The 24,137-nt window shown below is 39.3% G+C and overlaps 1 protein-coding gene across 13 annotated transcripts in view; it reads right to left on the bottom strand.

The window, feature by feature from the left end:
* Positions 1-24,137, bottom strand: part of CADPS2 (calcium dependent secretion activator 2) — a 573,575-nt gene that overhangs the window by 46,740 nt on the left and 502,698 nt on the right. For 8 of the 13 annotated variants that reach the window (XM_012558431.1, XM_023740901.1, XM_023740897.1 and 5 more), the window contains 4 exons: positions 19,097-19,238; positions 13,638-13,793; positions 12,097-12,244; positions 4,910-4,984 (listed from right to left, as the gene is read on the bottom strand). In XM_012558431.1, the coding sequence (XP_012413885.1) occupies positions 4,910-4,984; positions 12,097-12,244; positions 13,638-13,793; positions 19,097-19,238 (521 nt within the window). Of the gene's footprint in view, positions 1-4,909; positions 4,985-11,348; positions 11,364-12,096; positions 12,245-13,637; positions 13,794-18,852; positions 18,973-19,096; positions 19,239-24,137 lie in introns of all 13 variants that reach the window. The other 5 variants (XM_004386536.1, XM_004386535.2, XM_012558428.2 and 2 more) reach the window with 2 other exon arrangements.

The following is a 24,137-nucleotide window of genomic DNA, read 5'->3' as shown; positions in this document are numbered from 1 at the left end:
AAAGGCCGTAAATATTTTTTCATCTAATATCCCTGCTTTTTTGATAAGGAAACTGACTTGTGCATGGGGGCCAAGCTATTAATGTGAAGAAATGAGACCACAACCCTGCTCTTCTGGCTATACCACACTTTGGTCAATTTAATTAGTTTTAATATTTAATTTGTTCTTCTGTACATAGGGTGGCTATGAGCTGAAACCAACTTGGCAGCACCTAACAACAACAGTATCCAAAAAACCCCAAACCCACTGCCATGGAGTTGATTCCAACCCACAGCAACGCTACAGGACAGAGTAGAACTGTCCCATAGGGTTTTCAAGGAGCGGCTGGTGGATTCAAACTGCCAACCTTTTGGTTAGAAAGCCAAGCTCTTAACCACTGTACCACCAGGGTTCCAGTTTTAATATAAGGTGGCAATAAATCTGACATTTCTTGTACCCTTTCCTTGGCAAGACAAAGTTCCTCCTGCCAATTTTTTTTCCCCAGTAAAAATGATCTAAGTCCCTTTCTGGCCAGATGCACCGTTATTTTTGCCCCTTCCTGTAAGGTTGCTTTCCATTTCTTCCATAGGGGTTCCAGCTACAGAGCATCTGCCTGAGAATAGCAGCCACTGATACAGAATCATTTTCAACTATTGAGGGCTTAAAATCACATTGATATTTGGAGCCCACATCCTTCCTCTGAACTCCAGACTCAAATATCTGAATGCTTCCTTGACATCTTTTCCCTCGGATGTTTCAGAGGCAGCTTCACCTCAACATGTCCAGTACTGATGTGGTGGTCTCTCCCTCCACATCTGTTCCATTCCAGGTTCCCTGCATCAGTGAATGACACCACCAGCCACCCTGTGGCTCAAGCCATAAACCTAGGAATGAACCTTAATGTTTTCCTTGCCCTCCTCATTACTAACACTTGCCCATTGAACAACTTAAATGTCTCTGGACTAGTCCACCAAGACAGCATGGTCTCTCACCAAGACCAGCGTAACAGCCTCCTAATTCATCTCCTTGCCTGCACTGACTCTGCCCTCTTTTCAACCTGTTTGCTATAGGCAGTCAGATAAATCATCTCAAAATGCAAATCGGATTAATTCTTCCCTACACCCCTAACCCTTCAGTGAACTTCCCATGGCTCTTAGGATGAAGACTTCCCAATCCTTAGCACGTAACACAGTGGCCTCCACCCAGTCCTGCAGCCCCACTGTGCACCATGCCCCTGGCACCCACAGTTTTTCCTGCCCAAATGCTCCTCTCGTCTCTCTTCTGGTTAACACGTTCATCCTTTGGAACTCAGCTCAAGCTTTGCTCCCTTGAGAAGCCTTTTGCTTTTCTCCTCAATCAGATGTACCCACTCCATTGTTGGCTCTCCTACGTGGTACATATGCCCGAGTGTAATTTGACATTTGTTTCTATGTCTCCCCGGGAGTCAGCAAGCTCCCTGTGGGCTGGGACCTTGTCTGTTTTGCTCAGCACCATATTCCTGAACCGAGCATACTGCCGGGCACACAGCTGGGTCCTACAACTGTACAATGACTGACGGCCATCGATTTCAATCCTTTCTTGATACGATGTCATTTTTCATTAGGGATCCAGTGAAAGGATATAATCTTACGCACAGTACTTTATTCCATGTTCCAGGTTATGGACAGGAGAGAACCAAATATGTTGCCAGAGCAAGTTTCTTTAAGTGTTTCATCTTCTTACTGCCACTCATTCAGCAAACACTCACTGAGTGGTTGTTATATGCCAAGCACTGTGCTAAGCACAACGAATAAAGAGAACAAGACTTCTGTCCCCAAAGGGTTCAGAGACCGAGATGTAAGCACATGGGAAATGCCAGAAGGAATGTGCACACGAGGCACTGCGTGAGGAGACAGCTGTTTGTCTGGAGGGTGAGGCTGCTTGGAAAGAAGGAGAGAATAATAAGCTTCCCAGGTGAATGATAAAAGGAGGAAAAGGCTCTCACACAGAGGTATGAATCATTGTGAAACCACTAGAAGTCTGGGAGGGCCAGAGCATAAGATAAGAGTGCTGGAGAGGCAAGAGCAACTCCACCAAGGAGAGACTTGCAGGTGATACTACAAGGTTTTCTCATGGGCCAACCTTTCGTGAACTGTATTCTAAGAAACATTAATCTCCTGCAAGTTATTATTAGGAATTCTGGAATAAAGTGTCCAGGAAGGGTGCTAAGTGTGGGGACTCTGCAATCTCAAATACTGCGTCATCACGGCCCTCAAGGAACCCTGTCGACTCCTTGCTGTTCAGTTCATTCTGACTCATAGTGACCCTATAGGACAGAGTAGAACTGCCCCATAGGGATTCCAAGGCTTTAATCTTTACAGAAGCAGACTGCTACATCTTTCTCCTACAGAGCGGCTGGTGAGTTCGAACCACTGACCTTTTGGTTAGCAGCTGAGTGCTCAACTACTGTGCCACCAGGGCTCCTTTCAAGGAAGCCAGCATTCCCCAAATTTGTCAGTAACCTCTTTTCATGGAACACCAACCAAACTCCAGGTGCACTGTAGGCAGAATTAGGCAGTGGTGGCACAGGCAGCAGGGAACGTCTATAGCATATTAAGGATTGGCAAGAAATGACCAAACTGTATTTCAGAGAGGCTACTCTGGCAGGAGTGTGGGCAGCTGACTGGAAGAAGTGGGGACAGGGTGGAGACCCAAGAGGCAAGAATTTAAATGAAGTTGAGGAGGGTCTGGAAGAGGGTGGCAATGCCAATGAGAATGGAGTGGGAGGGGAAGGGGTCTTTAGAAGATGGACTCTTGTGTGTCCTCTTGTATGAGGAGCATGAGAGGATTCTAGGATGACGAGAATCCTAGGACAGTGAGGTTTCACAAGGGTGTGGGCAGTACCGCTAATGGAGATAGCAAAAGAAGAAGCACTTGAGGTGGAAGCAATGCGGGTGTTTACAGATACTGAGCTTCTGGAGATGTACAGGAATTCACCAAAAATATGAGTTTATAGGTGATAACAACATAGGTGTAGGGGAAACTACTAATAAGTATTACTTAAGATTAAATAAGTTAATACCATCAAGTGTTTAGAGTAGTCGCCAGGACACAGTAAGAACTATTTAAGTATTAGCTGATGGTGCTGTTCTTATTGTTGCTGTACCTACAAACCCATATGCTTGTTGTTGTACCTACAAACCCGTATTTCCGGTGGCTTCCTGTACATCTTCATGAGGTCAACGTCTGTGAAAAGCCCTTATGACACAATGGTTTAGTGCTCTGCTGCTAACTGAAAGGTTTGAACCTATCTCTTAAGGGAGAAGACCTGACAATCTGTTCTTGTAAAGATTACAGCCTAGAAAACCCTAATTGGCAGTTTTACTCCATCACATGGGGTTCCTATGAGTTAATATCGACTCAGTGGCACCTAATAACAACTACTACTACAATAACAAATACTACTTTATAGGTGAGGAAACTGAGGCAGAGAGAAGTTACATATCTCACCTACTGTCAAACAGTTAATAAGTCAGGATTTTGAACCTAGGCAGTGTGGTCTGAAGCTAGGCTTTGAACACACTGCTTATCTGGGACAAAGTTGGGAATCGATAGCATATAGTTAAAGCCAGAAATGGGAAAATAACAAAAGACAATAGAATGAGATCAAAAGAAGACTGAGGATGGAAGCTTAAGGAACACCAGTATTTAGCTGCTAAAACCCAAACCAAACCCTTGCCGTCGATTCCAACTCATAGTCACCCTATAGGACAGAGTAGAACTGCCCCATAGGGTTTCCAAGGAGCAGCTGGTGGATTCCAACTGCTGACCTTTTGGTTAGCAGCTGAGCTCTTAACCACTAAGCCACCAGGGCTCCATTTAGCTGCTAGTGGAGAGAAGGACACAGAGAAGGAAAGCCAAGACCTTTCCTAGGCACAGAAAGTGTGTTTGCAGGAGGGACACATATAGTTGAATGCTACATGAGATGGAAAATCTTGGCTCATTCTCTTATTATTTATGAAGAAATGTGGGATAAGGAGAGGATTTTATTGAAGGAGGGTTGAAGAAGTTGAGTTAAAAAGAAGGAAGGGTGGCTTCCTAATTATCCAAATGTAGCAAATATGTTTATTGGTAACAGACGTGTTTGACTATTTCTCAAAGTGTGGCTCTTCCTTTGTTTTGTACATTCTTCCAGTCGTTGCATGAAGCCTGATTTGAGGTTCTTGAATCAAGTTTCATGGGAGCAAGGGCTGTATCTGCTCATGTGAAAGTGCCACCCGCAGGGTACCCATACTGTCGCCCCACCCACTTTATGCTCTTGGTGCTCTTGGGTTATGTCTTCCTTTCCCTATTGTCCCCTGATATCAAATGCCAGCCACAGCAGTCAGTGACACCTTAGAGGAAATCATCGGCTAACCTCTTCCAAAGGGCACACCCATTTAAGCTTCATCTGTATTTATAGAATTAAAGGCCATGGCTTTTGTCAAAGGTATTTCAAGCTTCAAATAGGAATTTGTGGGGTACTCCTGGGAACGGGGAACCCCCGACCTCACCCTGTCAGCTTCTTTTGTTGGCCCTTGAGTCCAGCGTTAGAGCTCTAGTGTTGTCACCCCAACTAGGACTGACAGCCACTTAAACCAGCCTTGACGTTGAAACCAATAGTAAGAGGACATGAATGTGAACTAACGATCATCACTGAAGATCCAGGTATTTTTAAAAGGGCAACAATCGCAAGAAAAGCCACAATTCAATAGAAACAAAAAATCAAAAAGTTTTTATCAGGAATGTTCATATTCTTCTTTGCTCACAACTTTTCTTAAAATTGGATATTTTCTTGAATTTGTTTTTGAAACAACTGGATATGTATAACATAAGATAGATATTTCTAAAAATTCTCACTTGAAAATTGTTTTAAAATTTGATTTAAAAAGGTGAACAAGTAATACATTACCTTTGAAACTAGCAGTGAAATGATGTCTTTTACTGTGTTGTCAATCAAATCGTCTATTTTTGAATGGTACTGTTGCTAGATATCAAAGGATAAAGATGCATTAGTTGATACGAACATGAAACTTTTGTCACAAGCCATAAATGTGTTAAAGTTGCTAGTTATGATATATATCAGATTTACTTAAAATGATCATTTTAAACATTAGAAGAACAAAACCTTGAAAACGATCCACCCAATCACACTTCTTACACTGTGGTTTGAAAATTTTCCCATGTGCACTGTTGAGTTAAGCAGCTAATGGGGTTATTATTTAGATGAATTGAGTTCTTATTCTTATTCAGGCGGAGGAATGTGAAGGATACTTTTTGTCTTCTCCTCTATAATTAAGGTGGCCATGTATTTTTCTAAAGGGTTGGTTTAGCTGGAGAAGCAAAAAGACTAGAAAAAGATTTAATTAATACAGCATTTCATGTCTGACAACTCTCATTCATAAGTTACTTAAAATGTGCTTTAGAAATAAAATGAGCTCCCAACTGTTCATTCTAAAAGGAACTTTTCGTCAGCACAGGGAGCAGCAGTTTATACAATTCTTACAATATGCTCAAGCAAGGACAAAATTAAAATTTCATCAACAAAGGTGAATAGACGGTAACAAATTAATAGGCCATAAAAGGTATAATGAAACGGCACTCAATCCATAGTTTTATTCCTGCTTCTTCATGAAAAAGGTGCCTTTAAATAAATACAAAAAAGATGTATTTAAAATAAACCTGAAAGACTCTTTTTTTGCTTTCTTTAGAAAATACTAGAGCGTTCCATTCTTAAATTAGCAAGAGCTTGGGCTTCTACAGCGTGCGAAGGCACATCCATTTAAACAGTAATTCTTCCTTTAGAAGCATTTATCTGACAGCAGATTGTCCCCAATAGCCACTTCAGAGAAAATGTGACTTGTAAAGGCTAACCCTATCTTGATGGTTCAAGGCTTCTTGGAACAGCTAACATAATGCATAGAGTAAAAGTACTCAGGTCAGTATAAACATTAGACCAACTTAACAGCTGCTGGTTGAATGGTTTGCTAAGATGTAAGTTTTTTGAAAGCTATTTTTTCCTTCTGAAAACATGTCTCAAAGTTTCCACACAGAACAAAACATCATCTTAGATCTGCCGTGGAATACACAAGAATGATTCTTTGTCCTGGGCTTTGACAGTTACAAGTGGTCACCATCTACCTGCATACATAATAAGGAAAAGAATTGTAATTTTGTAGCATGTGAATTTTTCCCATTTTTCTCTGTGTGGGGAATGGCAAGTGGCCTAAAATTACCTACACGTGTATGAACGTCGAGCTTTCTGGGCACGTATTTTATCGAGCTTGTCTGTCTCACTTGAAGCCTTTCCGATTCCCAAACCTGTGCTTCCCCAGTGACAAATGAAACAGAAACATAGAGGTGGGTTTCTAGTGCCACAATGCTGACACTTTTGCCATCACTTGAAGAAAAGGAAAAGAGGCAAAAATAAAGACCATAGAAGAAAAAGGACCTGAACTAGGTGACTGGCAGTTGAGGTTCTGATCTAGCCTAAATCATTAATCCCTTTCTGAGCCAGGCAGGCCCTCACATGAACATGACTTCAAGGCCAACTGAACAATTTGGTGCATAGGCTGGTGTGCTGGGTAAGCCCCCCACAGACACACTTAAAAAAAATAAAAGCCAGCACTCCCGCGCCTCCGCCCCCCCCTGCCCCCCAGCTCCTGGCTGGAAGCTGTGCTGCTGACTGGGTGGTGCAGGAGCTTATGCAAATGAATCTGCGGTGGCCCTGAAGCCTGGGAGCTCTTTTCACATCATTTCTCTCCAGATTCGGCATCTGTGCAGCCAGATGAAATTCAATTCCAGACTGAGGCTCCTCTTTGGGGTGGATTAGGGAAGGGATACTGGAAACGGGCTTCCAGCTTTTCACTTATACTGCTAAGTGCCCGGGAACACACGGGCACTGGGGCGCCCAGACCTCCAGATTCTTAACTGTACTTTACTCTCAGTTTTTATTTCCATCTGCCATACATTTTATTTTTGAACACAAAAGTATTCAGATGTCATCAGAAGGCTACTGGAGATGAAATAATAGGGGTTCTACATCTTAAACCTTTAGGTTGGATCCATTCTGGCAATTCTTAAAATCAAGTGATGAGCCTCGCAAGAGGTCATTTATAAGGTTTTTACTGAAAGGCAGAGAAAGCCAAAGAGCCTAGGAGCCATCAAATTCTCTTATAACACACAATCCTTAGATTGCTATGCTCTTTGATACCTGAGCTAGCCATACACAGAGAGGGAGGGAGGGAGGGAGGGAGAGAAGAAAGGAGGATGGAAAACAGGGAGGGAGAGAGAAGGCAGAAGCAAAAACAAAAAAACAAAGTACAAAAAGAAGAAAGAAAAGTATGTATTTTAAATGTATCACCTAAGGGGCAAGCCCAAACAGCATGAGGTTTGTTAGGTTTTTATCATACGGGATTTTGCTATTGTAAATTCATTTATCTGATCAGATCTGACTTACACTAACATTAAAACCGTCTGGAACTTCCTGAATTGGTTCTAGCTTTACAGTTGGTAGAGGTGGCCTGGGAGCATTGTGGGTGAGCAGGGGGAGGTGGCCTGAGAATTCATATTTTATGTATACATTCTGTAAAGAGAATAATAGGCTACATACACATCAATAACAGAAAGTTAGCTAGGAAGTTATTAATCAGGGATCCAGATAGCTTTCAAAGAAAAACACAGATTACAAACTGGCAAGAAACGAATTTATCTGCATAGATATTTGTATTACATAAGCCAAAACTGATAGATTTCTTTTCATGTAAATTAACAGACTGCATTTTTGATACAAATCTACAAAGTTTACTATTTTTGTTTCCACCAATAAAAATCTAAGCCATTCTTATCAGAATAGCTTCAAGTTGGATCAAGAATTTTGTCTACCAGGGCTTGGGTAGATTCCAGCCCATTCTCAGGCTAATTCTCCCCATATCTGCCCTTGAAAGTAGATTGCTGTGTGCCCTGCTGCCCCAGCAGATAACTAAGATGACCATTCAGGAATCCTACTTCCTTACCTCAGAAAGTCAGGGAATTCAGAGACCAGGCACAGGTTTGAAATCCTGGCCTCCCTACACTGAGAGAAATATAATCATTTCATCTGTCTGTTCTCAAGCAAACCCAAAAGAAATGAAGACTCAGCGAACGCCAGTGCAATCCAGCATTCTGAAAAGATGTTGGACCTTCTCTTGGGATGTATTATAAAGGTATTGGATTGTTAGTTCTGGAAATGGAGGTATTTTCCTTTGACTGAGAACAAATCCCACACAAGTAGGGGCCCCTGAGTTGCCCCATTAATGTGCTTTCATCCTCAGTGGATGAGAGCATGGATGAAGTGGTTTTGCTTGGAGGCAGATGAATGCCTATGGCCCATGCAGTCATTTGCTTTCCTGCAGTGATAGATAAAGAGGATTCTAAACACTTTGGTGGTTTTGTGATCTCTACATCTGTCCCTGAGGGACTGGCCTGGGATTGCTGACTCATTACGCACAGCTGTCACAGAAGCCAATCATTCAGTCACTAATCACCCCATTAAATATTATTCCGGGCTGTGGCGAGCATGTTTGCACCATCACGGGTCACGTAAGGAAACAGAATAATAATTTAGGAAACCAGAAGGGGCTGCATTGTTGTGGGTAAGGAAATGAGAAGGTTTTATCCCAGCAATGACAATGCAACAAATTTAGTACAGATTTCTGAGAGGTAATTTATTTAAAATTTAGAAAACAAATCTCTGCTAGATTACACTATGTAATATATACTTTTATATGGTTCCAAATTGGCTAATAATCCAGTTTTTTCAACAAGTTTATTTGCTGCTGTCTATAGACTGGGATGTACTGGCTCACCTGTGCATGTAGCATAGTTACGAATGTGCAACCATTCCAAAACTTACCTTGTGCTCATACAGAGAGGAAAAGCCTGTGCAATTATGTGGATATATTTACTGGAGAAGAAAAATAATGTATAAAACCCTTCTTTTGCACTGAAATTCTTGTTTACCACTTTTTTTTCAGGGTTGCTAATGGGTTTTACACCTGCACATGTTGAACCATATTAATTGTGTGAAAGTTGTGAGGAACTCATTGTCTTTAGTGAGAAGGTACAGGTGCTGATATAATGAACACTAGCAGATTACTCTTCAAAACCATCCACCTAGCAATGCAAAGAATCATTTGAAAACGCAACAATGTTTTGTCATTTGTGTGTGTGCCTGCTTTGCTTTTTAAGTACTAGAGCAAGCTGTTTCTTACAGGGGAGGATTTTTTAAAGCAGTGACAATGAATCAGTCAATCATTCATTCAACAGATATTTATTAAGTGCCTATTGTGTGCCAGGTACCAAAGTGTTTATTAAAATAAAAACAAATGAATAAACTCAGTATTAATGGAAAGAGGTAAGATGATTCTACAAACCAGATGAAAAATGGATGGGCTTATGAAGGGACTTAAGACGATATTCTTGAGCAATCAAAGGCTTAATCTGACGAGGTAGATAGGAGACATCTGTTGCTAAACCAGCTCCCTACTCAGAGCAGGTAATTAGAGACAATGAACTATGTTTTAAGTGATCAGAAAATGATAATTACCGAACATTCTATAACACATATCAGTTACTTAATACATTTGTAATGTTGTATGCTATGGTATTGGAAATAAATTTTTCCCTGAATTGCTCAAAGAATAAAATAGGTATAAACAAAACCCACTGTTGTCAAGTGGATTTCGACTCACCGCGACCCTATAGGGTTTTCAAGGCTAAAAAGCAGACTGCCACATCATTCTCGCTCAGAGCGGCTGGTGGGTTTGAACTGTCAACATTATGGTTAGCAGCCGAGCGCTTTAACCAGTATACCACTGGGGACACACATAAATACACGTAAATATAATCATGGCCAAATAGCTAAGGTCTGTATCTGGGTCGAGTAAGTATGAGAAGTTCACAACTGGTGGGTCTTGTCATCCACTTTCAGTTATCTGAGCCCTTCTGCTTGGATGAGAATTGTCAGCTTAACTAAGAGTTGCCCTGAGTTTGACTCCCTGGTGTCAACTGCACAGCTTGTTTTTAAGATTTAATATACCGGTGGCGCAGTGGTTAAGAGCTACCGCTGCTCACCAAAAACCTGGCAGTTTGAATCCACCAGCTGCTTCTTGGAAACCCTATGCGGCAGTTCAACTTTGTCCTGTAGGGTCACTATAAGTTGGAATCGACTTGAAGGCAACAGGTATGGGTAGAGGACAAGAACATTTGGCTTAAAAAAAAAAATTTAAAAAAAAGAATATAATCCAGTCAATCCTATAGGCATAAAGGGTTTCAAACTATGTTCCTCCTAGGTTCTGAGGTGGTGCCTCAGGACTGCCTTTTGTAGGGGAGGGAGAAGGCCTATGACAGGCCACGAGTGGGCAGAAAGACTGTATAATTGGGGGACTTGCATCTCGCCAAACCCAAAATTGGGTTGTTCTGTATGAAGTGACCTTGAGTGCAGCCTGCTGGTCCAAGTATTTAGGGATATCAGGATATATGTTATATGTCATCTAAAGTCCAAAACTGTAAATTCCTCTGGTACTAATGAAAGAAGGAGCCCTGGTAGTGCAGTGGTTAAGCGTTCGGCTGCTAACTGAAAGGTTGGCGGTTCGTACTCACCAGGCGCTCTGCAGGAAAAAGATGTGGCAGTCTGCTTCCTTAAAGATGGCAGCCTTCAAAACCCTATGGGGAAGTTCTACTCTGTCCTACAGGGTTGCTATGATTCAGAATTGAGTCGATGGCAATGGGTTTGTTTCTTAGGGGTAATGAAAGCAATAACATTACAGATATAGATATCTTGAAAATATTAATAAGCACTCTGCTTCTAAATTTATTTAGAATTCAGTTGAAAGGAAAGCATACTAATTTGGCTTTAACTAATTTTATCTTTAAAAATGTAAAGGGTAAAGGGGTTTTACTGTGGCGTGATGGAAACGTTTTGGAACTAGACAGAGGTGGTGGTTGTACAACATTGTGAATGTACCAACTGCCACTAAATTGTTCACTTTGAAATGGTCTATTTTATGTTATGTGAATTTCATCTCAATAAATTATTAACAAAAAATGTAAGGGCAGTTTGCAGATTCTGCAGCCTAACAGGGAAGACGTTATGTACCATATAATTATTTACATGTGTTTTAAATGTGTCTTTGGGCTATTGTTATGTTATAGTAAGCTTATACACACACACAGAAACCAAAAACCTGAAAATGAATTATATAATTTTAGTTTTAGAAGATGAAAATGAAAAATGGACATTTACAAAAATAATAATTCAAATGATAATGTGCTTTTACAAAAAAAAAAAAAAAAAAAAAGATGAGACTTACCCATTGACTACCAAACTGGTTCATGCCATGGGGGGGGAAAAAGACGATGAAAGAGGACATAAGGGAAGAATAAAGAAATGATGAAAAGGTAATTACAATGGAAAAAAAGGCAACAAAATGTCAAAATGTCAGCTTAAACAGATAATCTAAGGAAATTACACCCATTTTCACACAATCACCACTCTTACAAATAAAGCATGGGGTAAAATAAAATGGTATTTTGGGACCAAAAAAAAAAAAAAACAACATACAAATCAAATTAAAACAATGGGGTATTTATCAAAAAGCTCTAGGCCTTGTTTCTGAGTATGTTTCTCCTCCATCTTTAAAAAATGAAAACTTTTGTATAAATTAAGTATTTCATATGCCACTTCTCTGTGACTTGCCTTAATGGATGCAAACTCTGGTTACTCTAGATTTGTCTAAACAAAGGAGGTAGCTTTCTAGCTTTCTAATTTGCTTGTAAAAAGTAAGGTTTATGCAAATACACAACACATAAGCTGTTACAAGGTATATCTGAAATTCAATGGCCACTTGTAAAATTTTAGGTAGTCTTCATATAAAAAAGAAGAAACCCACAGGAACAAAGTAAGGGCGCTCCACTATTGTAATAACGAAAAGATGGAACGCTTGGTGTTGGAGAACTTGGTCTTTTTTTTAGCCCAGTCACGGGAGTGCCTTCTGGAAATAGCATCCTTTTCTGCCAGGGCAGCCCCTGCTGCATTTCCACACGGGGCACTTCACTTACCTCTTGTCCTCCATCCAGAGCACAGAGTTTGGTGCTTTGCTTTTTGGCATCGACTAACACATTAAACATCGTACACACTGAGGCTGGAATGCGTAAGTCAGTTGTTTTGCTTGCCTTCTGCAGCTTGAGTTCAAATGCCGTTCTTGTTCTGTTTATTAAAACATGAACGCAGAGTAAAAAAATTTGACATATGTCCCACCTGATTTGTAAAATTGAAAACAGCACTACACATGCTAATTTAGAACATGCAAATGAGGAGTGAGCAGTGTTGGCAGTGCTTGGGAGCAAGGGCGTGGGACGTTTTCTCCTAAGGTGTCACATATGAAAGATCAGACTGAGATATTTTATACTAAGCCTAGCTTTACGCAGTCACTCACACCACAGCTCTCCTCAAATGAAGCTAACTGTTACATACAGTGTATCACATTTAATGGAAGACCCCATAGTTTCACTCAACTGCCTGAATTACTTTTCAAGTAGAAAAATCACATGCTTCTCTGCATTAAAGCAGAACGAATTCTCTATGTGAGGACTTATGAAAAACAAAATAAAGACAAAAAAAATAGAAGTCTTGAAAACTCCAAAACATCGCAATTAATGTACAAGACAGAATGTATAATTCTTTTACGTCACTTGGGTTCTCTTTTAAATACCCAATCTTGCAATTAGGTTTTTGAAAAGAAACTCTGTAACAAGTATTTTGTAATTCATCTTGCTAGTCAGAGAATAGCCACAGATTTGAAACAACACCATCTCAGGACTTTTTTTTTAAACATTAAAGAATCTAATCCATAGTTTTATGGGGCCATTAAACACTATTCTAGAGACAGGATTCTTCTCGGATTGAAGAATTTGGGATTTATTAAATTACTCCAACCAGTATTTGACTGTTATTTCTATATGCTGCCCTACAGCATTCTAATACATATCATGAGCGAGACCAATGGGAAAAAAAACAATGCTTGGCCAATTAGGATGTAATGATGAATTTAAAAGCACTGATAAAAACTGAAAGCAATTTGGACGAATCCACAGGCTGTCGTGAAGAATGTAGATGGATACTTGGAACTCATCTGATGTGGGTAGAAAAAACCAGAAAACAGTGCATTATCCTAGAACAGTTGACAGCACTGATCATACTCTGAGTTTGCCATGTCATTTCACAGCACACAGACACGGTACATAATGTATAAAGTACTTAACAGATCTTTTCCGTATGTCTCAGGAGGTATTACCTTGGGAATTTAAAGCACAGAACTCCCAGAGAAAATAATAAGCACAACAGAAATTATTAATATGGTATGGGTGCTACGGATGAGAGCAGTGGTTGAGAGATCTGGAAAAATGCATAGGCCAATTCCGAACATTTCATCAACTACTTGGGTCCCCTGAATTCAGGTCAGAGAGCTAAAGGGAATTAAATTTTGGAACACTTGTACATACTGAAGCCTTTCCTGTGACAATTATGTAACAGGTACTTAGTTGAAAGTGGTATTTTGGGTGCTAGCATATTCAGTAGCAACTTGAAAATACATGTCTACCTTTTAACACAGGCCTCTATCATATCACTGGCCATCAGTTTTAGTCTTTGCTCTAAGTGGTGGGCAAATTCCTGTTCTGGCCAGTGTAGATCAAAGACAAACATCTGCAGGGCATCAAGTTTCCAAAAAAGGTCTTCTGATGTTGCCGAACCATTGCTAGAAGAAAAAGGAAAAAAGAACATCATAAACTTCTACTGTTAACTATGTGGATCACCAACACATTGTTTTTTCCTTTCCATACCAATTGACATCAGTTAAAAAATACCACAAGAAATATATAATGATCCAATAGTTTATTTGTCCAGCTGTTCAGCCTTCTAATTCTTCCTTTTTCACTTGTTAAGTAATAAGGCAAGGCAAGGAGAACAAAATAGGAGCAAATATAGTGGTAAGGTTTCAAAAATGGGATACAATGGATAAGGATACTTTGCTAAGGAAAATAAAATCAAATTTTGTATATAAGAACAAACATTTTAAATGTTCTTTACCGACCTCTAGTATAAATACATAAACATTCCCTTCTAGAAATTCAGAGAAGTATGCTTTCTGCAAGATAATCCATATGACATCAACTAGTATCCTTCCTCTTCCACCAAAGCAAATGTGCCTTTGTTATCAAGATGGCTTTTGTCTGTCTACAGGTATGTAGCATACAATGCAGGACCCTTATATTTCTCAACTACTGGTGAAGGTGAAACAGGTAATGGACATACAAGTAACAACAGAGGCTGCGTAGGGAAAAGAATCTTGCTTCTACTTTGAAATGCTTTGCCCCTTTTCTAGCGCATAATTAAAACCCAGCTTATTAAAGGGTATGGCCTGATACAGAAATGACACTCAGGGTGCTCTGATTTTGGAACAAAGTCATGTATTTGTGGTCCTTACATCTAACTATGGTACCAAGACTTGCTATGGAGTCACTATAATGACAAAATTACTCTAGGGGACAATATTTTCACACCATGTATGAAGGTAATTTGTACGGGAGTACATATAATATATGGGCAAAAGGCTAATGCTATTACTTCCCATTATGCAAGTATATAACCTAATAGCGAAATTGATGTTTTGAAAGTAAAATATTCCTACCTTAAGATATACGAAACTTAATTGTTAAAGAGAACCAAAGCAAAAGAAACAATAACAACAACAACAAAAGTGCTGTAAGATCATTCGCCCTCAGCTTCCCAGCAACTGCTTGACATATAAAAAACACCCGTTGCTGTCAAATCGATTCTGACTCACAGCGACCCTATAGGATGGGGCAGAACTGGCCCATAGGGTTTCCAAGGCTATAAATCTTTATGAAAGCAGACTGCCACATCTTTTCTCCCGAGGAGCTGCTGGTGGGTTCGAACTGCCAACCTTTTGGTTAGCAGCCAAGCTCCTAACCACTGCACCACCAGGACTCCTGCTTAATATTTTTAACATATATTAACTTAAAACTTACACGTTTAATAATTCGTACAATAAAATTAAAGAAGTCAAATGAACTCAAATTTATCACAAGAGCATGGTTGAAAACTTTTATAAAAATGGTTTTAACTAAACATAGTGTTTAGCTAAATATGTCTTAATTAGCTAGCTTAAAAAAAAAATCACCTTTTGCTCTACTTAAAGGCTAATTTCTGCCCCCACCCTGCCTCAGTGTTGTAGCTCTACAGTCTACCTACTTTCCTTTCCTCCTCCCATTCTGCTAGTAATTCCTCATGATCTCCTTGGCTAGCCAAGATGGCCTCAGAGTTAAGATCTCAAGGGACCAATCACAGCAAAGCACAGAAATCTCATACAGCTCTTTACTCAGTATCTCCTAACTGTAATATTCAGTGCTCTAAATGTGCCATTAAATAAAAGAACCAGACAACACCATGCTGATGTTGCTATGAAAATGTTTGTGAAAACACTACACGTACTTCCTTTTTTGCCATATGTATAATAAAAATAAGAGAAAAAAACGACTAAGCAACTCCTCCCCCCCCATATATATCCACAGTGTACAGTTTGGTAGATTAGAGGACCTATGTTTTAAAAGCAGTCGAAATACAATTGGCAGAGAAGCAAATCTACTTATGATTTTTTACTTTGGAGAAATAGAAGTTGATTAACTACTTGAAATATGTATGTATTCTTTAATGACACAACCCAACAATAACAACAAAATCCATCATCAAAACAAAATCCTAAATAGTAAAGGCAGAATTTTATTGAAAATGGACTTTCTCATAATATGTGACAGTTAAATGTTTGTCTCAGATTTGGGTATATTTCCCTCCATCCTGTAATGCTACAGTAAGATTCTGAACAATAAATATGCTTAATTGGGAATGTAACTAAGATGATAAGTATTTGTTATTATTAAATAAAGAGACAATCAAAGTAAATAGTTTTTCTCTGGAGCTGGTGCATATAACCTGTAATTTAGTCAGAACCTTTTCATTTTAAAATTATTTCTAACCAGTGACCTATTCCTAAAGGTATTATTAACAGATTAAATAATTCAAATGTGAATAATGGACTCTGGGATAGTTTCCTAAAAATGCCAGCAGGAAGCTTACCTGACTGGCATTTAGTTTTAGAGTTAAAATACCCAGTAAGAAGATTCTAACATGGTTTACATATTAGGAGGCAAGGATGTATTTTCAAACCCCCTGAAACTACTCCTTTCCACTTAACCAGTAGTTGTATTCAAAATTTCCTCTATTAGTGAAATGGAAATATTCCTTGCTAGTCAATGTTTTATAGCAAAACTTCTTTCAAAAAGCTAATTGAATAATATAACATTATGAGTAATTCTGGGCTTTTGGACAAAGAGCTGGATGTTGATAACCTTGGCAGGTAAAGATAACGGTCACTCACTTGTAAAACATGTTTTTTATTTGCCCAGAGTGGTGAAATTACAAGTGCTTTATTTACAAAGCCACAAGTTGTCATGATTCCTGTCCTAAGACACAGCTCATTTTAAAAAGGGGCCTCCAGTAATAAGAGATTCAGGGCTCCTATCTCCAATAATGGAATAGCAAAGACAACAAACTAAATTTCACAGGATAATGCTCACAATAGTGTCTTTGGTCAAAATAAAGGCTGTTCAGTAGATGAGGAATGAGGAAGAAGAGGAATTAAATTATAAAACAGTATGAAGAAGTACAAAGATATCATAAACTTGTTGACGCGTGCCATCAAGTTGATTTCAACTCATAGTGACCCCATGTGACAGAGTAGAATAGCCCCATAGGATTTCCTAGACTGTAATCTTTACAGGAGTAGATCGCCGGGTCTTTTCCTCTGAGGAGCAGGCTGGCGGGTTTGAACTGCTGACCTTTTGGTTAGCAGCTGAGTGCTTAACCATTGTGCCACAAGGGCTCCTTATCATAAAATCAACCCGTTGCCACGGAGTCGGTTCTGAGTCATAGCAACTGTAGAAGGGTTTATTTCACTTCCTAGCTAATTCCTGAGCATACAGAGACAACACCCTACACACTATCATGAGCCAAAGCACTCTTCCTGTAAGAAAAAGACTGATATGTAACATCGCAGTAATTATTATGAGTGCAATAATGATTTTAACTTGGAGAAATATTGTCCAACTATTTTCTAAGTTATTGTTCTCTTTCTTGGTCATTTCTTCTCTCTTTTCTCAACTGTATGCATACTTGACTGGGACTAGATTTGTCAGTTTATGGTTGGATAGGAAGAAAGGATACTGAATAAGTTCTTAACCCCTATGTCCATCTGGAGCCCTGGTGGTGCAGTGGTTAAGAGCTATGGCTGCTAACCAAAAAGGTCGGCAGTTCAAATTCACCAGCTACTCCTTGGAAACCCTATGGGGCAGTTCTACCCTGCTCTGTAGGGTTGCTATGAGTCAGAATCGACTCGACAGCAATGGTTTTTTTTTTTTTTTTTTTAAATGTCCATCTGGAAGCAGAATCAATTAATGATAGGAGTGAGGACTTTGGAGTCAAGCAAACCTAGTTCAAATCCAGCTTCTGTTACTCATTTGCTGTGAGACACTGGGCAAGTTTCTTGACTTCTTTGTGCCCTAGTTTCCTTCCCTGTAAAATGGGGATATTAGTCTTCCCTCACAGGGTTGTTATAAGGACCCAACGAGATAAAGAATTTACTGGAACACAGTAAATTCTCAATATACGGTAGTTATTTTTCTTCTTCTTCTAGTTATTCTTACTAGCTGACTTCATATGAAATCTTGGGCAAAGCATATGACTGCCTGCCTGAGTTCTCCAGTTTGAAAACTAGGACTATTCCTGAGTTCATCTGAGCGCTGTGAGGCTCGTAATTTTGAAAACTATAAGCTATAAAAAAATGATGATGACTGATGATAGTTAATAGCAATAATATGGAATAGTAGTGTTAATCATCATTTATTGAGAGCTTAGGATGTGCCAGGCACTTTCCATACATTGTTTCTTTTAATCCTCTCAAAGATATTTTTAAATTCAGTGTTATAACCATCTTAGAGTTGACGGAAACTGGGGCTAAAAAGGATTGACAATTAATAAGCTAGTATCTGAATTCAGGTCTGATGAACTCCAAAGGCCAGGTCCTCTTCAAGTCAGTGACTAGTAATTACTGAATCCATAATAGGCAGGCTCATCACTATGTGCAGTTAATAAATACAGTTTTTAATGATAAAGATTATTTAGAAACAACAAGTTGTACCAACTGATATATAAAAAGGACAAAAGAAGAACTTCCTGGTGTTGTGAAATAAAGAACAACCCCATCCCTGAAAGCTGCAATAATGTTTCTTTAAAGCTGAGATTAAATAGGACAAGATTATATTACTAAAACTGTTCTCACAGCGGTTTTCTAGGTGTACAAGGTAAGTCATGTAGGCAGTAACAAAGCTAGAGAGGCCTAAAAAATCCTAGAAATATTGTTTACCTCACTGACTGGCTAAATATGGAGAACTCTTCCTGTATTGTTTAGGGTAGAGTGTAAAACCTGGGTCACAAAATGACCCCTGCCCCATAGATTGCACATGAACTACAACAAAACAGTATTTTTGTTTTGTTTTTTAAAATCTACGTCATTTATCATCGATATGCTAAGCTTAGCTTAAAAAACTCAAACAAATAAAACCAAAACATAGTATTCCTCTGATGGTAAATGCCATGCATTCTAAATACATCTGCACAGAACACAGCCCAGGCCATGCACTAGCTAACACACCACCAGGAAATAAGTGAGGGATACACACGTGGACTCATATAAAGAAGCCATCCATGTAGGAGTAGAAAAGCTAGGTATCTGTGGAAGATTAAGAGGCAGACTTGGAACTTTTGGAAGAGCTACATTGGGAAGACTGTTGGCGATATTCCTGTAAAGAAACAAACAACGTGGGAAGGGACCACCATAAGCAATAACTGAAGATGGCCATACGTAAAGTCATAAGGTCAGGATTGAAGAGGAGGTGCTCTATGGACACTAGGCGAGATACCTACTTGACCGGCTGCCATGTCTCTTGCTCAAAACCTCTGTGAATTGACTGGGCGATGGAAGACTCCATGAGATCGACGTAGCGGACAACCAAGGGCACAAAGATTTCTTGCAAGTGTTTGTGAAATTTTCCATTACACAAAAGTGCTGAAATAGCCAAGCAGAAACAGTGTTTGTCAGAGGGATAATATCAGACATTTGGAAAATAATGGATGACAAAATGTTTCCTGAAAGATTGACACAGAAACCAGCAGATTTCGAATCATGGTGACCCCACGTGTGCAGAACAGAACTGCTCTCCATGGGTTGTTCAAGACTGTGACCTTTCAGAAGCAGATCGCCAGGCCTTTCTTCCAAGGCACCTCTGGGTGGGTTCAAAGCGCCAATCTTTTGGCTGGTAGTCGAGTGTTTGACTGTTTGTGCCACCCAGGGACTGCCCTGACACAGAACTGATAAGATATAGACGATAATGGATCTTGCGCCCCATTGAATATTATGTCATGGAAATTTATCAAAGTATATATAACTGTCCTCTGTATATGGCTGTCAGAAACACAGATAGATTTTATCTCTGCAAAATGTTCCTGCATTTTATGCTTTTACTTTCTGAGAGGTCTAACACACGAGGGCATGGCTGTTTGCTGGAGATACAAGGGAGCTGCTGGTACCCCTGAAGGTCTAGAAAGGCAGTCTCCAGGTTGCAAATTAGATCTGTTCCTAAGTCTGTCTTTAAGTTGAATTTGTAGGTAAGTCGGAACAGGTACATGCTGTTATTTAGCATCAGGTAGTCAAAGGTTTGTCTTAGTATATGCATATAAAAAGGTGCCCTGGTGGGGAAGTGGTTAAAGCAATTGACAGCTAACTGAAACGTCAGTTGTCCAAAATCACCAGCGGCTCCACGGGAGAAAGATGTGGCAGTCTGCTTCCAGAGATTTACAGCCTTGGAAACCCTATGGGGTCGCTATGAGTCAGAATGACTTCCGTGGGGTTTGGTTTTATGCATATAAAAGGAGCCCTGGTGGCACAGTGGTTAAGTGCTCTAACCGAAAGGCCGGTAGTTCAAACCCGCCAGCCTCCAAGGGAGAAAGATGTGGCGGTCTGCTTCCATAAAGATTACAACCTTGGAAACACTATGGGCAGTTCTACTCTGTCCTACAGGGTCGCTATGAGTCTGAATCAGCTCGATGGCAACAGGTTTGTTTTTTAATGTATATAAAATGCTTAAAAAACACTTCCAAATAAATACACTAAACTAGCATCTTAAACAATGTTTTCATAAGCATCACAAAGTAGTGTGTGCATTTGTTATTATGAACCACTGTATTTAACTGAAATTTTTAATATAATAGGCTGTACGGCAATCTGTTCTTAAGTACAAGTTGTCTGTAAGTCAGATGTTCTTAACCCAGGGACACACTGTACATGTGTGAATGTAGTAATTAAACAGTTAGAATCACTCTGTAAGAAGCCTTGGTGGTGCAATGGTTAAGCACTCAGCTGCTAACAAAAAGGTTGGTGGTTTGAAGCCACTCAAGCGGCTCCTGGAAAGACTTGGCAATTCGCTTCTGTAAAGATTTCAGCCAAGAAAACCCTATGGGGCAGTTCTACTCTGTCACATGGAGTCTCTGAGTTGAAGTCGACTCAACAGCACACAACAACAATCACAACAATCTCTGTGCTACGCTGTGTATCACAGAAGAGCTAAATCTGTTCAATTCTAAGAGCTAAGCTTGATTATTTCTAAGAGCTATGCCTGTTTAATTCACCAGGAATGTGACTGTGGCTTTGGGATTGTCTGTTCCGATTTGTGAAATTTTAGTTATTTGTACATTTTCTTTTTAGTCATCCAGTTTTCCACGTCTGTATTTAAAAACAGCACATCATATGCATTTTTCAGTTTTCCCTTGTCCTTAATGAACTGTAGTATGAAACATCATACCTAAAGCAGTTGTTAAGAGTCTTAGAATCCATGCTACTGGGACAGAACTGAGGACTGCAGAGTAAGGCCACCTTCTCCACCAGGTGATAAGTGCTTTCTATGCACAGGACACAGTACCCTTGATAGCAAACTACCAGAGGCCAGTATGTGCCTAAGTTGCACCATGAAATAATATAGACTCTGCGGAAAAATACCAAGGAATGCTAAGTAATAGTCAATAAAGAATTTGTAAGTAAATTTTTTGGGGGGTGATGGTGCTATAGGAAGGAGCCCTGGTAGCATAGTGGTTAAAGTGCTTGGCTACTAACTGAAAGGTAGGTGGTTTGAACCCAATAGCCACTCCATGGGGGAAAGATGTGGCAGTCTGCTTCCATAAAAATTACAGCCTTGGAAACCCTATGGGGCAGTTCTACTCTGTCCTGAAGGGTCACTATGAGTCGAAATTGATTTGGCGACAGTGGGTTTGGCAGTGGCTGGGTGCTATAGGTTGTAAATATTTCTCAAATGAACATATCCTAACCGAGCTGCGACTTTTATTTTTATATGATCCGTAAAGTGAAAATATGCTCATTGAAAAAATATACTCTGTAGTTAGGAAAGGTATAGCTGAAGAGCTGGTATTTTAGTTGGCCCCAAATGACGGGAGCTATCCATGGAAGATTTGGAGCGAAGGGTTGCCAGGTTGGGGGAACAGCTGGCACAAAGGCTGTAGGGAGGGAATAAGCCTGGTGTGCTTGTAGAAGGACGAAAAGGCCAATGTGGCTGGAGTAGAGAGAGGGAAGGGCAGAGTAGTCGAACGGGAGGTATAGATTGTAGGACATGGGGAGAAGTGTGGGTTTTATTGAGTATAATGGGAAGCATTATTATTATTATTTTGAAGTAGAGAAGTGACATGATATGATCTCTATGGCTGCTGTGAAGAACAGAACAGGTGGCAAGGATGGAATCAGAGAGGAAAGTTAGCATGCTGTCCTTTATGGCACCAGACCAGGTCAAGGATAACAGCGGCTTGGACTAGGGTGGCAGAGGTGGGAGGTGGAGAGAAGTCTTTTAGTAATCTCCTTCACTTTTATTGATTTGGATAGCTGCATAATGCTGTAAACTATACTTATAGTTTCTAAATCTAATTTCTAGCAACCTCAATAGTATTCTGTTAAAAAATGCTCAGTTAAGTAGACCTCAATATGTCAATTTTCCACATTATTTTCTTCAGGGCAAAAATACTCTGACAGTGTTTTAAAACTTGGGCAAAGTATATAATGCTTACCACAATGCTATGCATACGAAGAGACCCATGATATATTACTTTAATTAAATGTTTCTAAAATTTGCCAGAGACTGGACAACTATAGATACATGACAATGGAAGAGGAGGTAATTCTAAATACAGAAGGAAATACAATATTGATTTCTTTCTATCTCTAATTGATATGCTTTAGTATTTTTTCTGTGGTTAAATAATCTTTTCTGGCTTATCTAAATGCTAAAAGATTTCTAATTAAAGCAGGAATGATAATCATATTTAAAGATAAATGTCTTATTTAGGAGACTAGTGTTATCTTAATGATGTTTTCATTAGCACACAAAAAGGAGCTTTATTTATTCCTGGAGATTCAATCATAGAGGTAGAAGGTACTACACATCATGTAATTCGGTTCCTTTTACCAAATGCCATCTAAATAATGGTGTTAAACATTCAGGTTGAAATATTCTCACTTAAACCATCTAAATAATTGTGGTAGGCAAATTAAATATATATATATACCCAAATCTGAATTTATTGGGTCTCTACTTAGAATGCTTCTTCTCTTTCTTGTCCCCCTCTCATAATTACTAGCATTTTTGGAGTGTTAAGTACTATGCTATGTACTTTAAATGTATTCTCTCATATAATCTTCACAATAACCTTATGAGGAGAGATTATTGTTTTTCCAACTTTACCAATAAGGAAACTGAGGCCCAGAGAATTTAGGACACCTGCTTAAGGTTATTTATCCATTAGGTAGTAGAAGCTTGATCAGATACCAGGCAGTCTGATACTGAAGCCCTTACACTTCACCCCTGTAGTTTATAACACCATCATCCTTTATGTTACCACAAACTACTGTCTGTCCGTCCACCTTTCTGTCCGTCCATCCTTTCATCCAAACCTCAGCGTATTTTAAGAACGAGAAATGTAGTAGGTTGTTTAGGTAACAATACATCTTGTAAATGACAGACACATTATGTCATATCTTTGATGAATTATATTTTTTCAGAATTAGAATTTTGACAAACTCAGTTAGAATGTGAAAAGTCAAGAGATTGAGCAAAATCCTGAATGGAAAAACAAATTAACACTGTGAAATATTCAATGTGCTTATAATACAATCTTTATTGAAAGCTGGACACTTTTACATTGCTAATTTATAAGTATTACTGATAGGTGCTGTTAAGCTTTGTCATTATTTTTAACTACAGATGGCTTATGTAACAAATTAACGTATGTACAAATAAGCAGTCTATCTCATCAGTTCAAATGCTACTTTTATTCTACATTTAGAACCTAGGAGTGTTGGCTATTAAATCATACTTAGTTTGTTAAAATCAAGAAGCATATAAGTAGAATCACACTCAAATTTGCTATTAAATGTTATAATGAGTCTAAGAGGAAGTAGCAGTTGACTCAAATGTGTCTCTAGCAAGAATTCTCTTTTTTTAAAATATATATTTGATAAGTACTGAATTAATTATCTTGTTACATAAACCTACTCCTCTTCTTGTATTTCCATCCTACCCGTTGCCATTGAGTCAATTCTGACTCATAGCAGACCTATAGGACAGAGTAGAACTGCCCCATAGGGTTTCCAAGGAGCAGGTGGTGGATTCGAACTGCTGACTTTTTAGCAGCCAAGTGGTCAGCAGCCAAGCTCTTAACCAGTGTGCCACCAAGGCTACATATTTCCACCCTAGGAATAAAAAAAGAGGTTGCTCACCTGGTCACTACAGCAGCAACACAGGAGCTATATACCACAGGCCCTTCCCTCAATTCCTATATCCAACTGGTATTCAAGAACAGTAAATTTTATATCTTTAATATGTTTCTAATACATCTCCCCTCCTTTCTT

Source organism: Trichechus manatus, unplaced genomic scaffold (assembly GCF_000243295.1).
Source record: "Trichechus manatus latirostris isolate Lorelei unplaced genomic scaffold, TriManLat1.0 scaffold00167, whole genome shotgun sequence".
NCBI classification, from domain to species: Eukaryota; Metazoa; Chordata; class Mammalia; order Sirenia; family Trichechidae; genus Trichechus; species Trichechus manatus.
Note: the sequence above shows the minus strand (reverse complement) of the source record. Positions and strands in the feature narration are given on the sequence as shown.